Source organism: Temnothorax americanus, unplaced genomic scaffold, assembly GCF_048541705.1.
Source record: "Temnothorax americanus isolate GAGA-0224 unplaced genomic scaffold, ASM4854170v1 Scaffold19, whole genome shotgun sequence".
In the NCBI taxonomy this organism is placed as follows: domain Eukaryota; kingdom Metazoa; phylum Arthropoda; class Insecta; order Hymenoptera; family Formicidae; genus Temnothorax; species Temnothorax americanus.
Window position 1 is genome coordinate 1285779 of NW_027509329.1, and position 22173 is coordinate 1307951.

General features: G+C 41.9%; 1 protein-coding gene across 1 annotated transcript in view; it reads right to left on the reverse strand.

Annotated features, from left to right (window-relative positions):
- Positions 1–22173, reverse strand: part of LOC143896615 (uncharacterized) — a 292658-nt gene that overhangs the window by 106877 nt on the left and 163608 nt on the right. The window contains 1 exon segment of the mRNA XM_077404566.1: positions 16740–16829. Coding sequence (XP_077260692.1) covers positions 16740–16829 — 90 coding nt within the window.

The window sequence follows — 22173 nt, forward strand, 5'->3', positions numbered from 1 at the left end:
CTGTGTAAAGGCTCTATAAATCATTAAAAAATTTAAAACTTGATACGGGCAATAAGAGCCAAGCGAAACGTTTAATCGCTAAAATTTATTGTAAAATACATGTTATTAAACGTCTCGCTTGGCTCTTATTGCCCGTATCAAGTTTTAATTTTTTTTTATCTTAAATTAATTTTTGTTTTAGTAATTATTTGAAGCTAAATTTCTAATATGATAAATAACGAAAATTTATAATTACAACATATAAAGGTTCTATCAAAGAAGGACAATTGATACGATTGTATACCACACGTAACGAACTGCTCTGAAAGACGATTGTGATTGCCATTTTTTTTTGCCGACATAAAGCGAGCTTCTCAAAGCTGCGTTTTGTGCACTTGGAATATCGGCCACGAGTGGCAGATGATCAGCAGATTCGCTCGGGCGCGTACACATATATCCGTTTCGCATACGCGATGCGCATTCGCCGATCGCCTCTACAAATCGCCGATCGTTCATCATCATCGTCTCACTCCTACCCGATATAAAGACTCAACGCGCGGGCCCAGCTCGGCTTTTAACGTAAATCAAGCGTGCTTATGGTCGGCGCGACGTCTCTCCTCTCCCCCTTCTTTCAAGCGAGAAGAAAGCCCTGTTCACTTTGGAGGCGTCGATTTCTTCGTCTCGTCGTCTTCACCGCGCGAGCGAGAGCGAGCCGCGCTCGCGCGGGCCGCGGAGTAGCCGCGAGGCGCGCGTCGCGTATACGGGGCGTGCAATGCGCGCGTGGTGTGGGACTCGTGAGAAAGATGAACGATAGCCAGATGGATACGTCAATATGCGTGCCATTAGCCGTTACTTTTTGGATTTATTGCCCGATGCCCCGTAAATCCCCGTGATTTCTAATTACATGGCCGCGTTTGCCCCCCCCCTCTTCCTCCCTGCTCTCGCACTCCCCGCCGTACCCCACGCCCCTATTCCGCGCCTTCAGCCTCTCTCTTTCATCTCCTTAACTTCCTACTTGTTCTCGCGGCTCTCCGCTGATCAATTTCTATTAAAAAAAAAACGTCGATTGCAACGGTCATCGGCCGTGAGGCGCATAACGCTCCTGCCTTACCATAGTGCGTAAATTCACTTTGTCAGTTATTATTGAACATTGCGGATTGGTCGAGGAACCCATCGGTCTGTAATACGGTCACGTAGATTGATGTATCTAATCGGCAGCTAATCGCACTTAATTAGTTGATTGGAGAGATTTTCGAGCATTTCTCTAAAAATAATAATTTCCAGACGTGCTGATGACTACCTCAAGTCATATAACGCGTTTCAATACAATTATTACTTCATTGAATTTAGTCCATAGACATTCCAAAAATTTATTTTGTTTTACAGACAAATAATATATGCTTATTTTTATAAAATTATAGAAATTAATTTAACGATAAAAAGCTTATTATCAGTTGCAATATCAATACATAGGACAGAAAACAATTTTATCGAGAAACAATATCGAGAAAGGACGACACACATATTTCTCACAATAAATTTCACATGTTTCCTAGGTAACATAATTTGATATTGATTCCTATTATCAGTAAACGATGAAGAGAAAACCGTAAAGGTGTAGAAAGGATTGAAATAATCTTCCCTTTCTCTTTCCTGCATTTCTTTTATCTCCTTCTTTCCTCAGATGCATAGAGCCTATGGAATACTTATATCATCCCATAAAAGCTAAAGCTAGTAAAATAATGTTTTACGGTAACAAGGAAAGGGTGAAATTGCGAAGTATTGTACGCGAATACACGATCGAACGAGGGAAGCGTAGCATCTTCAGCGATATGAGATTTTCTACAAGCACGCATTGATAAGAGAGAAAACTCGTCGTCGTGCTCGGCTAGGCGTGCGGCAGGTTGACCCTGTGAGCTCCCACAGGCATGACTCGCCTATGGATTAACACTCGTTAGCTCGCCCAGGATGCTATAATCGCTTAATTAGTCGCCTCGATGCACCACCACGTACTTGTTAGGATAATCGGTGATTATACATTCGCCGCGGCAAGTAGCACCGTAAGTTTCTCGCAATGTAAGCCCGACGAGGAAGTTCCGCGATCGTAACTTCGCCGCGACAAATTAATGGCTCGACTAACGCTCTTTCGACTTTGACTGTGCATACGTCGAATCGTATGGTTACTCGTGCGACGAATATTTACACTTTCGCCAATGAAATTCGTTAATTAAATCACTGTGACTCAGCATTATTTATCTTTTTATCGATTTGTATTAAAACTGTAAAGTCCAAAGAAGCATACAAGATTAATCTCAATTCTAGATGTAGATATTTGGGAAATTGAAGACATAAATATCTGAATTCAAATTTAAGTAAAAATGTCTGCAAATCAAATAAAAAAAAAATTTGAGGTGTTATATAAATAAGAAAAATTTGTCCACTTGAAGAAATATTATCTAATATTTCGTAAGTGCTACTGCTTAAAATATCTAGCGTGTGTTACTGTTTTAGTCTTCAAAAGTCTATATTGATGCATTAGAATCAACGAGACATATTCTCGTACAAAAAAATGATAATATAGAGGTGAAAAAAATCTCACCTCTATTAACCTTAAATCTTTCACCTTTCGACGGTCCACCGACTTCTGCAAACCAGTCGTCGATCATACGCGATACATGCTCCAGGTGTTCTAGCCGAGTGCGGGAACATATGGGATACATTTCGATCCTTGACCCGACCCTCGTGTCGTGCGCTCGCCCGTGTACATACACCCGACGCTCACATATCGCGACCCTAAGATGACGTTAACCACGCCTCGGCATTATCTTCCCATCGTGACCGTTATTGAGAATCCATGGGAAAGATCGGCCGACCAATTAGTAGGTGGAATGGTCTCCGTTAGAAAATGCGCTACCAAATAGCCCATATTAGCCGCGAAACAAGCTCACAGAAATATGGTTAATAAAATGTCACGGGGTGGATATTTCAATCACGTGTAGGACATATCCTCACCGTCGTTACGAGTATTAATGTATTCATTTTTATTATACTTGTCGCACATCTTTTTACATATCTCGCGTATCCATCGTCGTTCATAAGACAAACTTCGAGGAGTAATGGATTAGATCGTACAATCGTGTGAATTCTTAAATATAGTGATATTACTTTTTATACAACGCGTCTACCAAATTCCTTCGAAAAACAGTAATTCACTCAGCTGTTGAACCCCGCTTGTCAACACTTTGTAGAGACTCTGTTGAGCAAAGCTTGCGAGCGAAGACTCGCGAAACCGGTAATGCCGTGGCGTTGCGAAGTAAATACAAACTTTACAACCATGACCTTGACTCACGATCGCACGAATGCGGTTGCTTCGGCCGTAATAAAGATCGCGCGGGATCACGCCCTCGTCTCTCGATCTCATCCTAAAGTATTCCGCCGGGACGGCTGGAGCCAGCAGGGTCGGGGTGATACAGAATGTGTGCGCGGCATGTATAGTCGATTCGTGCGTGGCTAATGCACTTGATCCAATCGTCGGCGTGATAACCATAATCACGTGCGATCCGAGTATACCGCGGATACGTACGTACGTACATACATGCACGATCGAGCTCGCGCGGCCGATTGCTCGTCCGCCGACGAGGATGCAGTTGCACTGCGTGATGCAGCGTGATGCACGTGCGCTGACGCATCGGGCCTAATGCGATTCGAGAAAGCCGAATCATCGTGGCATCCGCCTATTTTACAGAGTAACACGGATTTACGTGCCTAGTTACTCTCACGCTATTATACAACGCCGCGAAGAGGAAATAAACACTTCCATATGCAAAAAAATAATTTCTATTGCGTTACAATACTGCATAATTTATTACGGACTAACTTCACAAAGTGAACATGCTCTTCTAATTATTACAAAATGTGTAATACCACCCAAATCAAATTTAAAAGATGGTTAAAACAGAATTGATTAACATGTGATAAAAAAATTTAATTTACTTCTCTACAAAGGTCGGAAAAAGCTGCATTATCTAATATATAAATATTAGAAAAACCTCTCTATTTCTTCTAAAGATTAAATAAATTATAAATCTATTGTTTGATTATAGTAGAAAATATTCAAAATTAGCACTTTAACTTCGTCCTTCAATGCGTTTCCTTGCACGGATATTTATCAAGACTGTTTCTCTATTTGTTTCTTACTTATTTACTATGTTCCTCATTCACACCACACACACACACACACGCCGTTCCACTAACATTACTCTCTAATACACTGACGGTGCAAGGCCTCTATGGGAAATCTCACGCCCCCGCGCCAACAGATGCCCATTACTATTTACGAGCAGAAACGGACCAACCGGTCGCAGCTTCGTTTGCATATTCCGCTTTATTAACCCATACATATTGCGCTATAAACGACACGCGCTAAAAAGTATCTAGTGAAAATTTTATGATTTCCTCGTCTCCCGTAATAATTATATGAAATGTTATCCTGTCTTCTTGTCTTATTTTTCACTAAGCAGAATTTATTAATACTCATTTACAAATAAAAAGCATACTATTTTAATTTCGAAGTTCCATATATATCAAGAAATCACAAAAAAAATTGAAAGAAACTATTCTAATCATAATTATAATTATTTTTTAAGTCTAAATATTTTCAAATGCCATTTATTTATTTGATATTCTGCAAGCAATATATATATATATATATATATATATATATATATATATAATTTACATTCTACAAAATTCTGCTTCTGATTCTTTTCTACAAATCTTGAAACAAATCACAGAAACAATAGAGAAGTCTGTTATTCAAATAATTATGAGGCATTAAATCAAAATGATTTCCAAAAGTCGTAGACAATTTAATATAACGTGTAAATTCCTTTTATTATGTATTTAAAGTCGCGCGGTGATCCAATTCGTTCCAATCCTTCGTACCAGTTGTGCGAATCTTTTCTCCGGCGCTCGGTGCCGATTTCCCTAGGAAATAAGATCGGTGCACACACCGGGTTTCGAGATGCGACTCGTTCCGCAAGCACAGATCGGTGTGATAAGAGCGGTCGATAACGGGTCTTCGGCGAGTGGGCGTATTTACGTTTGCAGAAGCGATCGAGAGTACCTCCCGGTTATATGCCGATCGGAGATCGTTCGATGCAAGATTATTCGGATTCTTGTTTGCGAGCGCTTGTGCAGACGCGAGTAAGTAATTTGATAAAAGGGATGTGCGTGCCCGAGTACAGATGTTAAAATATCGAGAGGCAGAGCCATTAATCACGGATAGTCAGAAATCTGCACCCGCGTACACTTAATAATTTAAAAATTTCTTTAATAAAAATTTATAGTTTCTCCTCGTTTATATAAACGTAAATAATTTTTGTCTGCTTTATAATATTTAACAGCCGTTTGTGATTGCGTTAATAATATTCGTAAATTTATTATATAGGGAGCGGCTAAGTATCGTCTTTCTTAGCTCGTAGATCTTGTTTGTGAATAATAAAGAAGTCAACGGTAAACCCTCTCTCTTTCTCTCTTTCTCTCTTTCTTTCTTTCTCTCTCATACTCGAATATCGATACTTACGACCCTCTCTGATTATTTCCGACCGAGTCTTGGAAGCATTAGTTACCGTGTGGCTGCTGGTCAGACATTACTTACGTCTACGTGGACATTTCTCATAACAACCGGTCGAATATGCAGCGGCAGTTACTACTTGCATTCCTTGCTGTCGAGCGGCTTACCCGTGAGTGCACTTACTACTTTCTCGCACGAGCGCGGCGCAAAACGTTGACGTTTTAGAATCGCATAAAGCATTACGGGCTTATAAAACAGCTAGATCAATTTACGTATTGTATCGCACTGCCGTTTGCTAAACACGGGCACAGTAATGTAACATGAGTCGCGTATTACACGCATGTATACACAGCTGTTATAATGAGTAAATCTGATCATGTTTTACAGTTCAATGGTTTACTCTGGCCGCATAGTTCAAATAATTCGGATAACTTCTCTTACAATCAACTTAGACCGAGACTTAGACTTTATTAATAGCATCGCACCCCTGTACATTATTGTATAAGATTTAAAATAATGATTTTGTTATATTTAGATTTAGAAAAACTACATACCACATACCAAACCGACACTTAGCACGAGGAATTAATGTTTTGCGTAAATATAATTGTTGAATTATTGTTTCAAATATGTTCTGCACAGTACATGTATTACGGCTTTATATGACGACTGATAATAAACGTGATTAGCGCAATGAAAAAATCACAGTAAGTTAATAAATCGTACAAAACATCGGTCGGCGATGATGATCAGAGGCGCATTGATCACTAGGAAGTTATCTAAATGAGAGAAATATTGATTGGACACACTTGTTGGGTCTAATCTGCGATTGCGATTACCGTTTGCGTTCCTCTCTGACAAATCCGCGGAGTGCATTTATTACCACGCGGCTCTCTGCACGAATAGTGTTTCGAAGCCGCGAAGTTTTTAAATTAAAATCAGATATATGTCAATGATTAATGAGATATCATCAATATCGTATTGCATACGAGATTAGAAGTTAGGAACGTGGATCTCCGCAAAAAAATTAGTAGTAGGTATATCTAATAGATACTTTTCAACGACTATAACGAACGCATTCGTCTCTCTGTATTTTATAATAAGTTCATTGCATACTGTAAAATAATTTTCATTAACATACTCGATAAGTATAACCCAAATATTCTCTAAAAATGTCACTATTCCAAGCATTCGATATCTTAAAGTTAACATGTACCTGTTATATATATATATCTACTAATTTTCACAACATAATTCACAATAATCAAGTGTATATTTGAAATAATGACGTTTCTAATGCAGAATAAACTATTAAACAAAAATATATGCATAAAGCAATTTACGCAACAAGGTAAATACACATTGAGTAAATGAAAATACGACCATATTATTATATGATATAAATTCAAATTAAGGAAAGCGCCGTTAAACGATCAAGACTAAGATTTTGGATGCTTAACAATATTATTCGCATGAATTTACGTGCAAATCTTCGGGCATAATACGCGCCGTTACTTTTGGACTCGAAGGTAAATACATAACGCTCTCAATAATTAAGGCGAAATAATGTGAAAATTCGCGGTAGCAAGGAACGAGTAAATCACACAAGTTGGCGAAACACCTAGAATCGTGCTGAATTATTCAATCAACGAATGCAGCTGGCAACAGCCGACTCCTTTGTTTGAGTATCTCCGTTTCGCGAACGAGTCAACCGCTATGGCCTGCGGCTTTTTTTGGCGCGCGGCAACATTCGCACGGCGCCAATAAACGCAGCCGCCCCGTTTCGGGATCCGCGCGTGCATCGCAATTAGTGCCGCGAAAAATCTGCACGACGGACAGTTAATAACGCGCGCCAATAATCGGGCGAGGCGCATCGATCACTCGGGGAGGCATTATCGATTGGCCTCGGCGAAACCTTATCCCGAGCCGCGCCGCGCCGCACGATGGGCAGCCTCCTCTTCTCTCTTTAGGATCTGGGTCGTACCCTGAATTCAGCCTGCGTGCGCGATATCTACGATTACCGCGTAATTGCCTGCGTGCCCAAGCCGCGGCCTAAAGAGCACCTAAAACGAGGGCCGGACACCGTGATTATCGAGTATCGAAAATTATAATGCTCCGTCTCGCGTGCATCACCGGTATTAAATGGCGAGAGGTGTAATTTCGCGGCGATTTTTGAGGGAAAGCAAAGCTCGCCGAGCGCGCATACCCGTAACACGGTAAGTTTTACGACAAACAGATTCACGGTGTGCCCGCTGTGGATTACGCGCACGATAAAGTACAATATTAATCCCTTGAGTAATGTCCCGGTTGCACTTTTGTGGTTTTCTTCAAATGCATTAACCCTGATTTCGACCGCACTTTTATCCCAAAATGCGTATACTTATTTCCGAGCTCTGTTTGCTTAAATACGAATCGTTAACGCTAAATTGAGATGAAGAATAATGATAAATGACGATAAATGGTGAAACTACAGACCATTATCCAATGGTATTATTGAAAGTAAAGCGTAGAAGTATCCTCAAAGGGTCAGATTCTGACATAGATTGTAATAATTTATTTATATATGAGAGAGGAAACCATGCGCGACTGCGAAGCCGTAAACTACTCTTTGCACTCTAAAAGTTGAATAAATAATCGTCAAAAATTGTTAATAATTTTTTGAAGAACTTTATCTTCACCGTAGCGAATCCACAAACAAATTATAGTAAAACTATCCTCGAACGCGGATGCTATACGTGATTCCAAGTTATGCACGCTTGGGATTTTCAGAGAGCCTTTGATACTTGTTATAGAACGCGAGAATATCCAGACTCATAAATAAGTCCTATTTGCATACGCGTACACACGTTCGCGTTTCGCGGCTTTCAAACTTCATTAGCAAAGTTAGCGAACAGCCACGGAGAGAAGCGAAAACTAGAATCCACTTAATCTGGCCGCACGCCGACCCTAATGCGAGATACACATTTCACGTTTTTATAGCCATGGACGCCAGTTTGCGCGAGCACCACCAGCGGATATCGCTATTCGTCACAAGCTCGGTGCCAGTCGCACGGCATAATGTTTCAACGTATCCGAGCGGAAAATCAGAGTTCCTTGGCGCCCAGCACGAATCACCATCGCACCTTGAACGATCTCTAAAGACACAGGCGAATTCATTCGCCAGGAAAGACGCAATTTACGTTCCACGGCCGAATTTCTATTTGTCCGTTTTCCAAAGTTTATGTCATTAAGTTGTTAGAGCCGGTACAAATTCATATCTTTAAGCAGCACTCCTATATGTTTCATTACAACGTGGAAATGTTCATAAACGTTTCGTTATAATTTGCATGCTCGAGTGGCATTTACTTTCTAAAATCCATTTCTTTTGATCGTACGCGCGTATAGGTACTTGTCGTGTCACGTGCTCCCTGGATACGGGTTTCTTAGGCAGAGATCCCAAAGATTTTCTCTAATTTTCTCACCATCGCGATACCTGCGGTAATTACGGTAATTACGCGGAATCAGGTAATCGAGATTTTCGTAATAATACGCGAGAGACGGCCGATGATCGCATAGTCGTAACGAGTCGTTTCTAAATCGTTGAAATCGTGATATTGGAGTGTTTGCCCGGCCTCCGTGTTCTCGCGTTCAGATATGCGCGTGCCATCTTCGATGAGGAGAGCGAGATGATGCTTCGATGGTGGATCACATAGTTTATCGCATGTCGAATGTACGCGGGGAACGTATGCCTCTCTTTTTACACGCTTGCAGGCACGTACATCCTCGGCTTAGACAAGCTTCGATATATTCTCAGTCAGAGTAACAATTTCGTAATCCCCTAATTACAAGGTAAACGGGGTTGAGTATAGCCTGGCAGCCATTAAGAATGTCTTACATGTTGAGGATAAAACATATCCATCTTACCCTCTTTATTTCAGAGCGAGCACGAATATTTTCTTTTGGAAAAATATAAGATATATATATTCGTTAGGATCTAATAGTAAACGTCGGTCGTAAATTTTGTGGTTGAAATACATTATTCTGTTAAATTGATATCAAAATATATTAAAAAACCATGCCATACAGATGAAATGACTAAATTCTATGTTCATCTGATAAAAATCAATTTTTTTGTAAGAGCTATATACATAAAAATTCTGAACTATATGTTACCTTTTAGCTGATGCGACACATTTTTCTAGACACCTACTTTTACTGTATGCAGAACGCGTTCCATATCTGATTTATGTATTACAAGCAAATGTACAGTTAAAAATTATCGACGGTACGGTAGTCTCCACCTTCTCTTGCTACGTATTTAATTATCACGTCGCTCGAAGCTCGCATACTCGAAAGAACGCACAATGTACCGTAAACCATGCATAGCTAATTAGGCTAATAAACTCGGGGCGCGATCCGAGCCCGGCACGAGAAATCCCCTTCGCATAAATACGTCCATTATCATAACTCGTCCATACGCGGGCGGCGAGGCGCGGAAGAGACATAAATTTTCGCCATTTTCTACGCGTGATAAATTATCGCGGTTCCGATGCGCGCAACACGAACACACGCACACATCGCGGTTTTTCCGAGGACGGCGTGTATAAGACTCTCTGGCCTATTCCGCCCACATGAAAGCCATGGGCCTCTGGTTGCCGGTCAGGAGGCACGCATCAAGGCGTGAGTGCGTTATCCTACGATAAATGGCCATTGATTCATCGCGGGCGCACGGTGTCACGATAATAAAATACTTCCATGTAATTAGGCCCGCGAGAGTACCGGCTGATACGCTCGACTAGTTAGACGCGATCGATCGACGATGGCGGATGAAATGCCGGATATGATGGTACTCGATTTAAATACCCGCATGCGCCTATTAGCGCGTGGGTCGACTTTCGTAATGCGACGGTTCGGATTATCGTCGGCGTTCCGAATTGTTCCCGAAGCGCCGACTGTAAAACGATAATCAAAGACACATAAAAAAGCATTCAGTGTAATAGCACACACAATTCGAAAGAATAATAAGTTACTACTAACTGCTCTACATTATGTAATATAAAACAGATTTTAAGATGTATTATTAAATTACACAGATATATAATTCATTTGTTTTCCCGTTTTTTCATTATTAATTAAGATATCTTATTTATGAATATATCATATTTTTCTCCTTGTTAAGTATTGTGCTGTGCATTTTTTTTTACAATATAGCTTTTACTTGAACGGCAACAATAACGCGAATATATTTTCTTACGAAGAAAAAAGCACATCTACAAATTACGGTTCTGCTATTCAAATGGTCTTAATTAATATTAATGTCAGAAGAGCCTAAATACCACCACCTGATCGTCTTAGATTGGATTAATCGTTTCAACCGTGTGTAACCATATTTTCCGCCGCATCTACTTAATCACCTTTAGTATATCTTTAGTGTCTACCATTCCAGTACATCTACCTATCGCAAATGTTCGTCTAGTAGCATCGGCCGTAGGCGGCGATATGGATCTTTCGTGCCGGATCCTCGTTTCACTTCCTCTTCTACATACCTGATACATTCTTTTGCTAAATGTACCCGATCTTAAACACAGTGTATGTCAAATTGCAATCCATAATTTTGTTTATCTTGGTGAAATAAAATTCCGAAGGAAAACCGCCGTGCTCGCGAGTGATAAATTAATTTATAAAGTTAGTAATTATATAACTTCTACGTCACGCACTAATGATATTGAGCGTAACAGAGTTATATATAAAACAATAAGCCACTACGTGAAACATTTCAGTGATATATGCATAAAACGCAACCAACTGTGTTTAAAAAATTCCGGAATTTAATTAACTTACAATGAAAAGCAACCCAAACGACGTATATCTGAAAAGTTGCTACATCATAACGCCGGACTTATAACTTTCAACTAGATTTTTATAAAGGTAATCGAAAGTTGCGTATAGCATTCAACTTATTAAAACTAAAGTCAGAGATAACCAGTGCGCGCAAGTGAAACCGGTCTCAAACAATCGCGTATATTTACCTTTTCAGCCGCTTAAATAATCCCGTATTACGCTCAATCCTCCGTCTGTGTGCATATTGCCGGACGAAGATTAGTCTCGGCCAAGTCACCACGACGCGGATGGCGCGGCGCGGTGCGCCGCGCCGCCGTGAACGACTTTATCGTCGAGCGAGAGGTCGTAAACAGCCGACACCGCTTTCACGAGACTTACGGCGGGTTAGCATGCGGCGTGCTCGAGTTCGAGTTAAGCGAATCAGTTTGATCTGCGCATTAGTTTGAACCCCGTGAAGAAGAGGCGCGGGAAATCGTCTTGCCACACACACACACACACATTCGACTCGCAGACAGGGTTTGACCTGCATAAAATCATAAATCACAGCACGTGTAAATACGTATGGGGTGCCGCAATTGACGCCGCTGCTCGACCTCGTCGTCGTTCGTTCTTCGTCTAATTTAACGAGGATATCCAGCCGCTGTCCCGCTGATATATCGCGCTTCTCGTACAGAGCTCTTCATAAACTTATTCGTATCAAGGTTTTGATTTAAGAAACATTCGATCGAGCTATTTTTCTTCAATATTAAATATTTGTACGATTAAGTCTCGCTATGATGCTATCAGAATATGTCTAATTAAATACTAATTGACTGTTGGCGCCCCTAAAACTTCATTTCTTCTAAATCTCTAATCTTGAACGTTAAATCACCGAGATAAGTCTTCGGAATTGCAGTACGAGTCAAATTTTCATGTAAGGAAAACGTTTACTTTTTAAATGTATCGAAAAATCGATAAAGTTCAAACTTCACGAAGCACCCTGTATAAATTCTCATCGCCTCTCTCGAGGATTCTATTACACGCTCTGCTCACCTGCTGCGACCGTGTACGCGCCACGCGGAGAGCTACCTTATAAATCTGCGATTCCTGGCGTAAATCGAGCCGGGGCGATTTCTCCTGACGTGGTAACATTTTCCGATAATTTATGCGGGTTACGCCTAATCAAGTCGACGGATTGAGTCAACGTCCACGCAACGAGCTCGCTAATTGATCGAAACGTCTCATACGTCGATTAGATCTAATCGCGGGAGAACTAGATCTCGCGAAATTTCGCATCGCGCGCGAGTCGTCGCTTCCGCGGAATTCCCGCTTCGGAGAATAAGCTGCGGAAAAAGCGGCGAGCACAGAAGAAAATATACGTACGTGAACGGCCGCAAAGGCCGTCAACGTGCACACGCGGGCTCGTTAATGCTCTCCAATCCGACTCTCTCGAAGCCAGCACCCGCTTGAACTTCGGCCGCGGTCGTTTGTCGTACTTGCACCTCTTTGCCCGGCGGGCGTAAACGCGGCACGACGCCGCGATCTCCTGCGCTTCCTCTTCCTGCTCCGTCCCACCTCTTTTAAGCGACCGCGCGGCTCGGCTCGGCTCGACTCGACTCGGCTCAGCGCAACTCCTCGACCAGCTAATCGGCGACAAAGCGGCAGCTTCGCCAACTACGGGATTACAGTTAGGCACCCGGTGATCTCTCCAGCAGGGAATCCGTGGGAAGAGGAAAGGAAACGACCGAGGGAGAGAAAGAAGAGGATATAACAAGGGGAGTCTTGAGCTGCCGCTGCTTGAGGAACGCGGAGAATCAATGACGAGGAAGCAGAAGCGTGTTGTTCGGATGACGTACCGAGAGACCCACTTCGTACACCACGAGACTTTGTAACATTGGATGATGACTAGGAAGCGGATTAGCTATTTGTGTTTAACTTTCAATATACGTATTTTTACATCACGCTTTACGCGATCTTGTGCTCGTGTCAAAACGAATCGAACACTTCTAGCAATAATGACTAACACTCTAACTTTCTTTAATCGTTACCCTTAGACGTTACAAATTCTTCAATTTTATAAACCAGACATTTCTAAACGTATCTTTGGAAATTTTATTAGCAATATCGCTAGCCAAAGTAAAGAAGCACATTGCAGCTGTCTTTACGACAAAAATAACGGCGTTTACGTTAAAATAAAATATGTAAAAAGTACAGCTGTACTTCTGAAAAACTTAAGGATAATTTTGTTTTTGTTCTTCATACTTATTGTTAGTCGAGTAATTGACGGTCATGCATGCTGTTATTTCAAGAGTAAGTAGAATAAACGTTATGCACATAAAGCCCTCGCATCCTGTGCGATTTTGCACAATAGGCGATTATCTAAAAGACAGCGTTTAGATTTCTCGAACGGGCAGTGCGCTTCCGCCACCAGGCAGATTGTCAACGGACTTTCTCGCAAATTCCTACGTTCTCATCGCGTATACGCCGCATCGGTATCACGAGAGAAATGGTACATGTGCAACGTGGGCATGTAGACATTAAGGTGTAGAGAATCCGAGCGACGTGAGACGGCCGGAAAATCGCGCGGAGATTGCTCGAGACGAGTCGGAAACTCAGGCCCCCGCGGGGCAGCTCCAACGGGATCCCACGAAACCGAAACAACGTTGCGCTTTGTTGCAATCAAGGTGGCGGAATGAAGGAAGTGAGCACGACCAAACGGAGGAGAGCACCGCAAGCGTCGAGCGTTGAAGGCGGAATCGATGGACGAAGAAAGAGAAACGAGAGAGGAGAGCCTAACGAGACACGCGAGGAACTACCATCGTCGGGAAAGAAAGGCAGTATAAATAGGTGCGGGGATATGAAGTACGAAGATACGTGGGTCGAAACGGTACGTGGTCATCAATACTTCCGCGAGGATATACTTGATGCTGAGAATTTTGCCTAATAAATCATTCGCAATAAACAAAAAACAGATAGCGTGAACTGCTCTTTAAGAAAAAAATGGGAAGAAATTTTGTTCTTAATAATTCTCAATAATTCGTTTCCATCTTATTTTTAATAATGAAATATCAATGAAAATAAAATATCAATGATAAATATAAAAGAAGCACATCAAGTGATTTATAATTAGAATTATATCTCGTTATTTTTTTATCTTCTAGAAAATTATATTGAAAAATTATATAACTGTGTGTGTGTGTTGCATTGATATAATTCGTTTCTCTATTCATTTAGACAAAAATTTACTCGTTCACCGCGTTCGCTTTTCATGAGTCATCGGGAACGATCATTCAAAGTAAACCGTGTGTACATTCGCTTTTACTTGGCTACGAAAGGGCAATCCACCTCTAAGGGTCTCTCGCGCGGATCGTGTTCAGTCCCGTAAGAAGCGCCGCGTGCGTTTTACTGTAATTAAAACTAACAACTGTGGCGGCGCGTTTCTTACCGTTTATTTTTCCCGTTCGAAGCACGCCGGAGCCCATTAGTTCGTCGCCCATCGTCTCTCAGCCTGCCCGCGCACCAGTCAGCTAATCGGCGACAAAGCGGCAGGCTTCGCCAACTACGGGATACAGTTAGACATACGTGGATCCGGCCAGCTGAGCGAGCCACGAAGACGGGCGGAAGAAAGGAACGGGAGGGAGAATACGGGAGGCACGCGAAGGGAGCATGAACACGGAGGTGATACCGGGAGGTAAGAAAAGGTAGCGGGAAGAGGAGTGTATGGTAGACGTACGAAAGAGTGTACGGTATGTGTGTGAGACGTAGAGAAACAGAGAGGTGTGTGCATTCATTGAAACAGAGAGAGGCGGAAGGGACCGTTGGACCCTTTTACGAGAAGAGGAGCCATATAAATGGAATGGACGCGCAAGGAACACCAAGGAACACGAAGGCGTGCGAACCGAGCGTGTAGCTCATGTTCAAGTAAGTGGATAGTTAACGTTAATGTTGCTGCAGGGAGTCAGGGAGTCCCTCCTTAATCGAGACACACAAAAGAGTCGCGCATATCCCACACTCGGTTGCAATTAAAGCGGCCGAGCGCGCTTTTCCCTTTCACCCGGTTACCGTTGCAGGACGCCCCGCTTCGTAGGAGGGACTGTTACATGAACGATCTCGATATCGGGACACGCCGAAAAAAATTATCGATTTTACTCGATCCAAATCGAGGTTCGATGAAGTGATTTCCCCGTTTCGCGTGTGTGTATCGTAAAGATATTACATATTGCTTTTAATCGATCCCAGTAGATTAATATCACTTCGAGTTTATTATTACGAGATAATGACGCGATAACCATCGCCACGATAACCACATTTACTGTAGGAAAATCGAACACTCGCCGGTATTATCGTTCGATAGTAATGGTACGTTATATCTCGGAATTGATCTCCGCACTTTTTATGTCCGTTGTTGTATACGAATGTTCACGTATCATAGAAAAAATATTTTATATGAACATTATTTTTGTCCGACATGAGTTCTCGAAATATACATGCCCGTTTAAAGGCTTGAACGATCATTATATATTTTCCAAGGTAATTTAAGGCAAAGCGTGTTTCGTGACGCGAACACTAGCGGGTTATAATCCTCGGTCAGGCTCCTTTCAGCTATCGTCCAGCGACTACCTCTTCCTGCCGTGAGCCAATCGACGACAGAGAGCAACAACTGCGCCAACTACGAAAATACAGTTAGGTATCCGCGGATCCGGCCAGCTTAGCCTCTCGCGGAAAGGGAGAGAAAGGGACAATGCGGGACGAAGAGCAAAGAGAGCGAGCCGAGAGAGAATGGCGCAGCCGCTCGACAAAGCGGAATCACGGTAGAAGGGAGAGAAACGGCCTGCCGGGGAAGTATCTGCCCGGTGTACTCGACGAAATACGTAAATAGATGCACAGAATGGGCAGAAGATGCGGGGGCGTGTGAACCGAGGCCTAAGAACCCTACGTGGTGGATGGGTGTGTCCCAGCTTCCGCATACTCCTTCGCGGTCACCGCGTTGTTATCTTCCGCAACGCAACGCGAGAGGCAACGCGGAGTCGCGTGTGCGGTATAAAAGCGTACGTTTCTGCCGGTTGCCTCACATACGAGACAAAGGCTTACGATAAAAGCGCAGTCGACCATCACACTAAAAGTATTCAAACATGCATGGAGATCTACGTTATTTCATTTCTTAAACGAGATCTTCTTAAACAATCTAGAACGTATAAATTCCAAATATATGTTTAGCAATAACCTAAAAAGTATACGCAGTCATAAAAACATTGGAACCATCGTTTCAATTTCTTAACGAGTTTCGACACTCTATATTACGAGTCTAATACTCTTGTCAAATAGTTATGATTAAAATTATTTTTGTTGTATAACGTTTTTTAAGTTTTTTTTTTTTAATACTTACCGGGAAGTGACAGGCCACATGTGAGAACGTGATCCGGTAAGTCGTGAATAGTCCTTGGTGATGCTACATCGTCGATACGCTTTTTAGTTCCTGAAACCAGAACGAAAGATCTTGTTACTTCCACATCTGCGATAACAAGAGTATCTCTTAGCCTTTTGCACGTTAATTTGACAGCTGAATTGAATACCAGCAGAAATCAGTAATTGAATCCAATATCATGTATAGGGTCAGCAACACAAAGCCGACAGCTGAACGAATCTTGATGTGATTCATCCAGATTCATTCGTTCCCAAATAAGATCGAGTAATTGCTTTTTGATGAGTCGGAAATTAACTGACAATTTTATAACTGAATTCATAAAATCATTTTGGGATTATATAAAATCTTTTCTATAGTTTAGATCAGATTATTTTTTATTATCTTACTATTTTGCAAAATCTTTTTATTAACAAGTTGTAGATTATTATGATAAGAAAATGTGATTCAAAAAGAAAGTTATTTCTTTCCTTACAGAAAAGGTTTTGGTGATCAATTTTGATTTTTATTCAAGAAACGATGTGTGTTAAGAGCTTAATTAATATTCGCAATTAAACGTAAAATGTTAGACAATTAATTATAAAACTTATTATTATTCGGCGTATTATCGAGTCGAGTAGTAGCATTCGATGTTCAATTTCATCTGCTAAACAAACGCGCACGTCATGCTGAACTATTAAAAATGAAAACATATCTCTACGATGAATAATGCCAGCATATGCTTCGTCGAACCATTAAATACGTCTCTACGATTAATATCCGCTTTACGAGATACAGAGATCGATCGAAGCGCGCGCTCGCTACCGAAACGAAGCGCGTTTATCGATTAATCGCGATCGGAAGCGTGCGCATCGGTGGCCCGATAGCGCGAGCACGTACATTACGCACGTGCGTATCACGCATGCAGAAACGTATGTACATTGGACCGTGCTAGCCCGCGAGCTTGACCTTCGGTTGAAAGGCTCCCTCTAATTCCACCTTTTAACCCTCGTCACCTTCTGTCAGAGACCGGCAAAGGTGAACGGCGAAATGTGCGCGCGATATTCACCTTCTTCTCCAGGCGTATACGCATCGCGATGCATCACGCGCACGACGAAGCACTTTCTACCTTCGTGAGTAACACGTCGAATAATATGTATCTCACGTCTCGGCATTTTAAATAGCGTTACTACCGCGAGTAGCCGGCGCGAATACCGGACGTCTCATTCATGACGGCGCAGAAATAATCGAAAGTAAGCGAGCGCGAGCGGCGCGCAGGCGTCTCGTCAAAGCGCATTCACTTATGCAGAACTGCGCGCCGGCAGATCTCGCGGGATATGTAATCAAGCATAAATCAACGCCGGTCGATTCACCTTTTCTCTATACGACGCTCTCTCTCTCTCTCTCTCTCTCGCTCTCTCTCCTTTCTTTTCTTTTTTTTTTAATTACTCGAAGATCGACGACAACGTAATTATAATGCTGATTACTATACTGCCGCATTATTAACACGAGCGGCTCGGATCATTCTCCACAAAACGCGCGAAAAAAGTTTATCGTTTACACCTGTACACATTTAGTGCCGGTCGTTAAACCGGTTACGGAGAGTTTTCCCACGTAGCATCGCGAACCGCGACGATGCCATGCCTGGCGTCGCATTGGGAAGCCTCGTGGCTTTTCGCGCTACTTAATCGTCGGCCACGCGACGCCCCGTGTGTAACCAATTAGCAGACGCTATTCGCACACAAACGCTTATTAAACGATTATAAGACGTTTCACCGGAGACGCTAATTGCGGGTTCGCGCGGCCTCGCGACGGTTCAAACTTTATCGCGTCCTCGCTCTTGTTAGGTAAATTGATCCGCAGCGAAATCGGGACGCGATTGCCGTCCACGATCTTGCCCGCGGGGCTGCGCCGACTTTACGCCGATGCGGTAAAAGCGCTTGGCTATTAAACGCGCGCGGAGAGATACGATCAATTAGTGTTCGCCGTGCGCCACGCGAGAAGCGACGACGTGCCGCGTTTGTCCCGACGCGACGACGGGAACGTGTCTGCTGCGGATGCCACGCGAAACGCACGTGGACTAGTCCGCACGCGAGTACGCGAAGTAAAATGAGTTGTATCGTGAACGCAATTTGGATTTGCGAGAGGACAGTCCACGAAAGTTATGCGATCAGATTAGAAATCTGTTCACATAATTTTACTCAGAATTAATTGTAGCATATAAGATCGTGTTACTCAGTTGCATCTCTGAAATGTAAATCGCAAATTCTCTTAGCTGCTTATAATTCAGTAACCACTTACACACCTTGTTATACTTGTTATTAGTCCTCCTAGTATATGCGATTTAGAGAAAGTACGTAATTTCTAAGACAATCTGCGTGTAATATATAGACGGCACTATTTCTGTGATGAAAAGTTGAAAATATACTGGCCATTTTTCAAATCGCGATAACTCAACAATAAAAAATTGTATCTCAATTTCCAACAGAGTTTTCAAATTTAAAGTAAAAAAAACAATTTTTTTTCAATTCCATACACGAGCTCAAAAATTGAAGCTTTTAATCAACTTTGCACGATCGCGATTTGGAAATAACGATATTTAAAGCAAAAATTCCTTAGAACAAATTTTCTTCGCGAAAGAAGAAGCTTGATGAGATTTAATAGCAAAATCTTTAAGTTTTAAAATAAATCTTTGAAAATAGCTTTGCAACTATCTTTACAAATTTTATGCATTTCGTCGCTGAATTGAAGCGATCTATATTTATTTAATTGAGAAATATGATCTTAAACAGAGAGAAGAAAAACCCGGGTAAAAACCGTATTATAACATATCCGCGCGCTAAAGTGCTGCTAATCGCGAACAATTCCAATCAATCGCCATGACGTTATACTAACTACTCATGCATATCGCCTCGGCAATTACCGGAGAATCCACAATGGCCGTCTCTCCTCGTATGGCTATCTGTCCCGGAATTATTCTACCGGAGGCCGTATTCAATCAACAACCGATAACTAATATCGTTCCTTCACATAGACGAACAGCACCGAGTCCACTATCGGTCCGCGTTGCAATAAACACACAGTCGGAAATTCACTCTTACGCGTTTACAGAACGGCGATGACGGGCGTGACAAGCGACCCAATTTTCCTGCCAGGTGCATTCACGCGCGTCATGCACCGCACATGCACGATCGCGGCGGGACCGGTCCTCTCTTCGTTGCGCGCATAGCTCAGAGCCGGAGAATAACTTCGCGGTTTTGCGGTATGTCGTAGCGGCAGCCGTACCGAGATTCACATGCAAACTTTCATGCTCGAACTCATTACGCGGAGGAATGGAGCGTGAGAGGGGGAGAGTGTTAATTACGCGGTAATGACGTCTATGGGCGTGTACATTTTATGAGACAACGGACCTGATGCCGCCGCAAATGCAATTTTGCGAGAGGCGTTGTCGGCGCAATGGCGAAAACAAAGAGAGACGACTGTAAAAAAAAAAACACAGTTATCGATGATTTATCGACGATGGTTCTCCGAAGAACTCATCCATCACTCCGATGGAACTGTAAAAGAACGCGTGCGAGGCTTCTTCTCTCAGTTTCTCTTTCATCGTTCTCCTTCTGTGAGAAACCGCATGAAAGAGCAGTTATCTGAATAAATACGTAAATCTTCATCGCTCTAATCTTCGAGCCAATATAGTCAATAATTTACGCAATGACGCTCGTAGAGATAACACTGTAAGTCCTACGAATGCTATACTGATCTGTCGATTTTTTATTTGCCTCTTTAATTCTCCGTTAGTCGTGATGTTTCTACTAATCGCGCAATTTGTCTATAAAATAAAGCACAAAGCTATAGGTATATGTAAACAGTTTTTTTATTAATTATTAAAAATAAGATAATTCAATTTTAATTCTTAATATGTATCTACGTTTATATTTTATCAATTGTATATCACGACGGTTTTGTTTCTCTTAATATTGTTTATATTTTATATTCGTCTCTCATCTAAATTGAATTTTATACCATTGTGTACTGTTTCGTTTTAATTTATCGATATTATTAGTTTGTAGAGTTAATTTTACAGTTAAGCAAATCAAATTACCAAAGTCAAATTAGCAGAATATTATGAATATGATTGTTCGATACCGACAAAAAAATAATATACATCATCGTGCACGGTATCTAAGTAACAATAACGATTAATATACCCCGTAAAGCTGATTACAGTATAAAATACCGCTCCCCCATCCATGAATTAACGGAAGCCAGTATCGTTTTATTTCTCGCGATAGGAACTTCCGCTAGGGCAAGTGCGGTTTTATTACTTTATCATTATTTTATCAATAGAGCCATAAATCATGTTCGATCATATTTGTTTCATTACTAAGAAACAACATAATGAGGATACGAGCAGTTGGAAATTGCGTTTTCCCCACGATTTTCCTTAATTCATAAGCGCCTCGCTCTTCCGCCTGTGTAATTGCGTTTATTCACCGTGGTAAAATAACGCGACGGGACATTATGTCGTGGCGGTCCTAACAATTACGAGTGAAATTAGTCGCCGATAATAATTGTAATTAACTCGAATACGCGTCTCGAGATAATAAGCGGGAAGTGATTATCGCCAATAGATCAGTGGACATTATTTATGCAAATTGCACGTAGCTACCGCCGCGAATCCGCCATCGCGCTTGCTCTCGAGCTGTTTCTTCAACGAAGACGATTTCTAATTTCTTGTAGTCGTCGAAAACGGACAAGTTCGAATTCATTGGCGGATAATCCGCGCTGATCGATACACCGTCGCGTCGGTCGTAATTGCCGATTATCACGCGAGAAACACAGCTGACGAAACCGGCCGCCTCCGGTCGGAGATAATGCACCTTCTTTGTTCAATGCACTGAGAAACGATCGGGAGACACGCGACCATATCTATTAGGGTCATAATTTAGAGTAAACAAATTTATACGAGCCCGAGAATCGGGGTATCCCGAGCGCGCGGGATTTCGCGGAAGGGAATACGGCGGCATCACGCGAGAGACTGCAGTATCGCGCACTGCAGTAAACGTCCAAGTGATTTGCGATAGAAAATTGCAATTATACTTCTGTAATAGAAACGGTTGAAAAAGACTTGCACGCCGATACGCATAAATCACGTTTTAGATTAGAAACTTTCGTATTATATAACTTCCGCACGCTTCAAAATTTGCGAATAATCCCGCTCGGTCTTATATTTATAGATATTAGGTGACTTAACGTGTAGCCTTAAATAACATTTTGTTAAAAATGATTTGACGCAAGCGTGATTGAACCAACGAGAACTCGATTGAACGTCTTTCAATCAATTAGAGTATAAGAGTATAGGGTAGATAAATGTGAATGAATGCAATTGCGCAATGTAATAAGTAGAAAATAATTGTCGAGA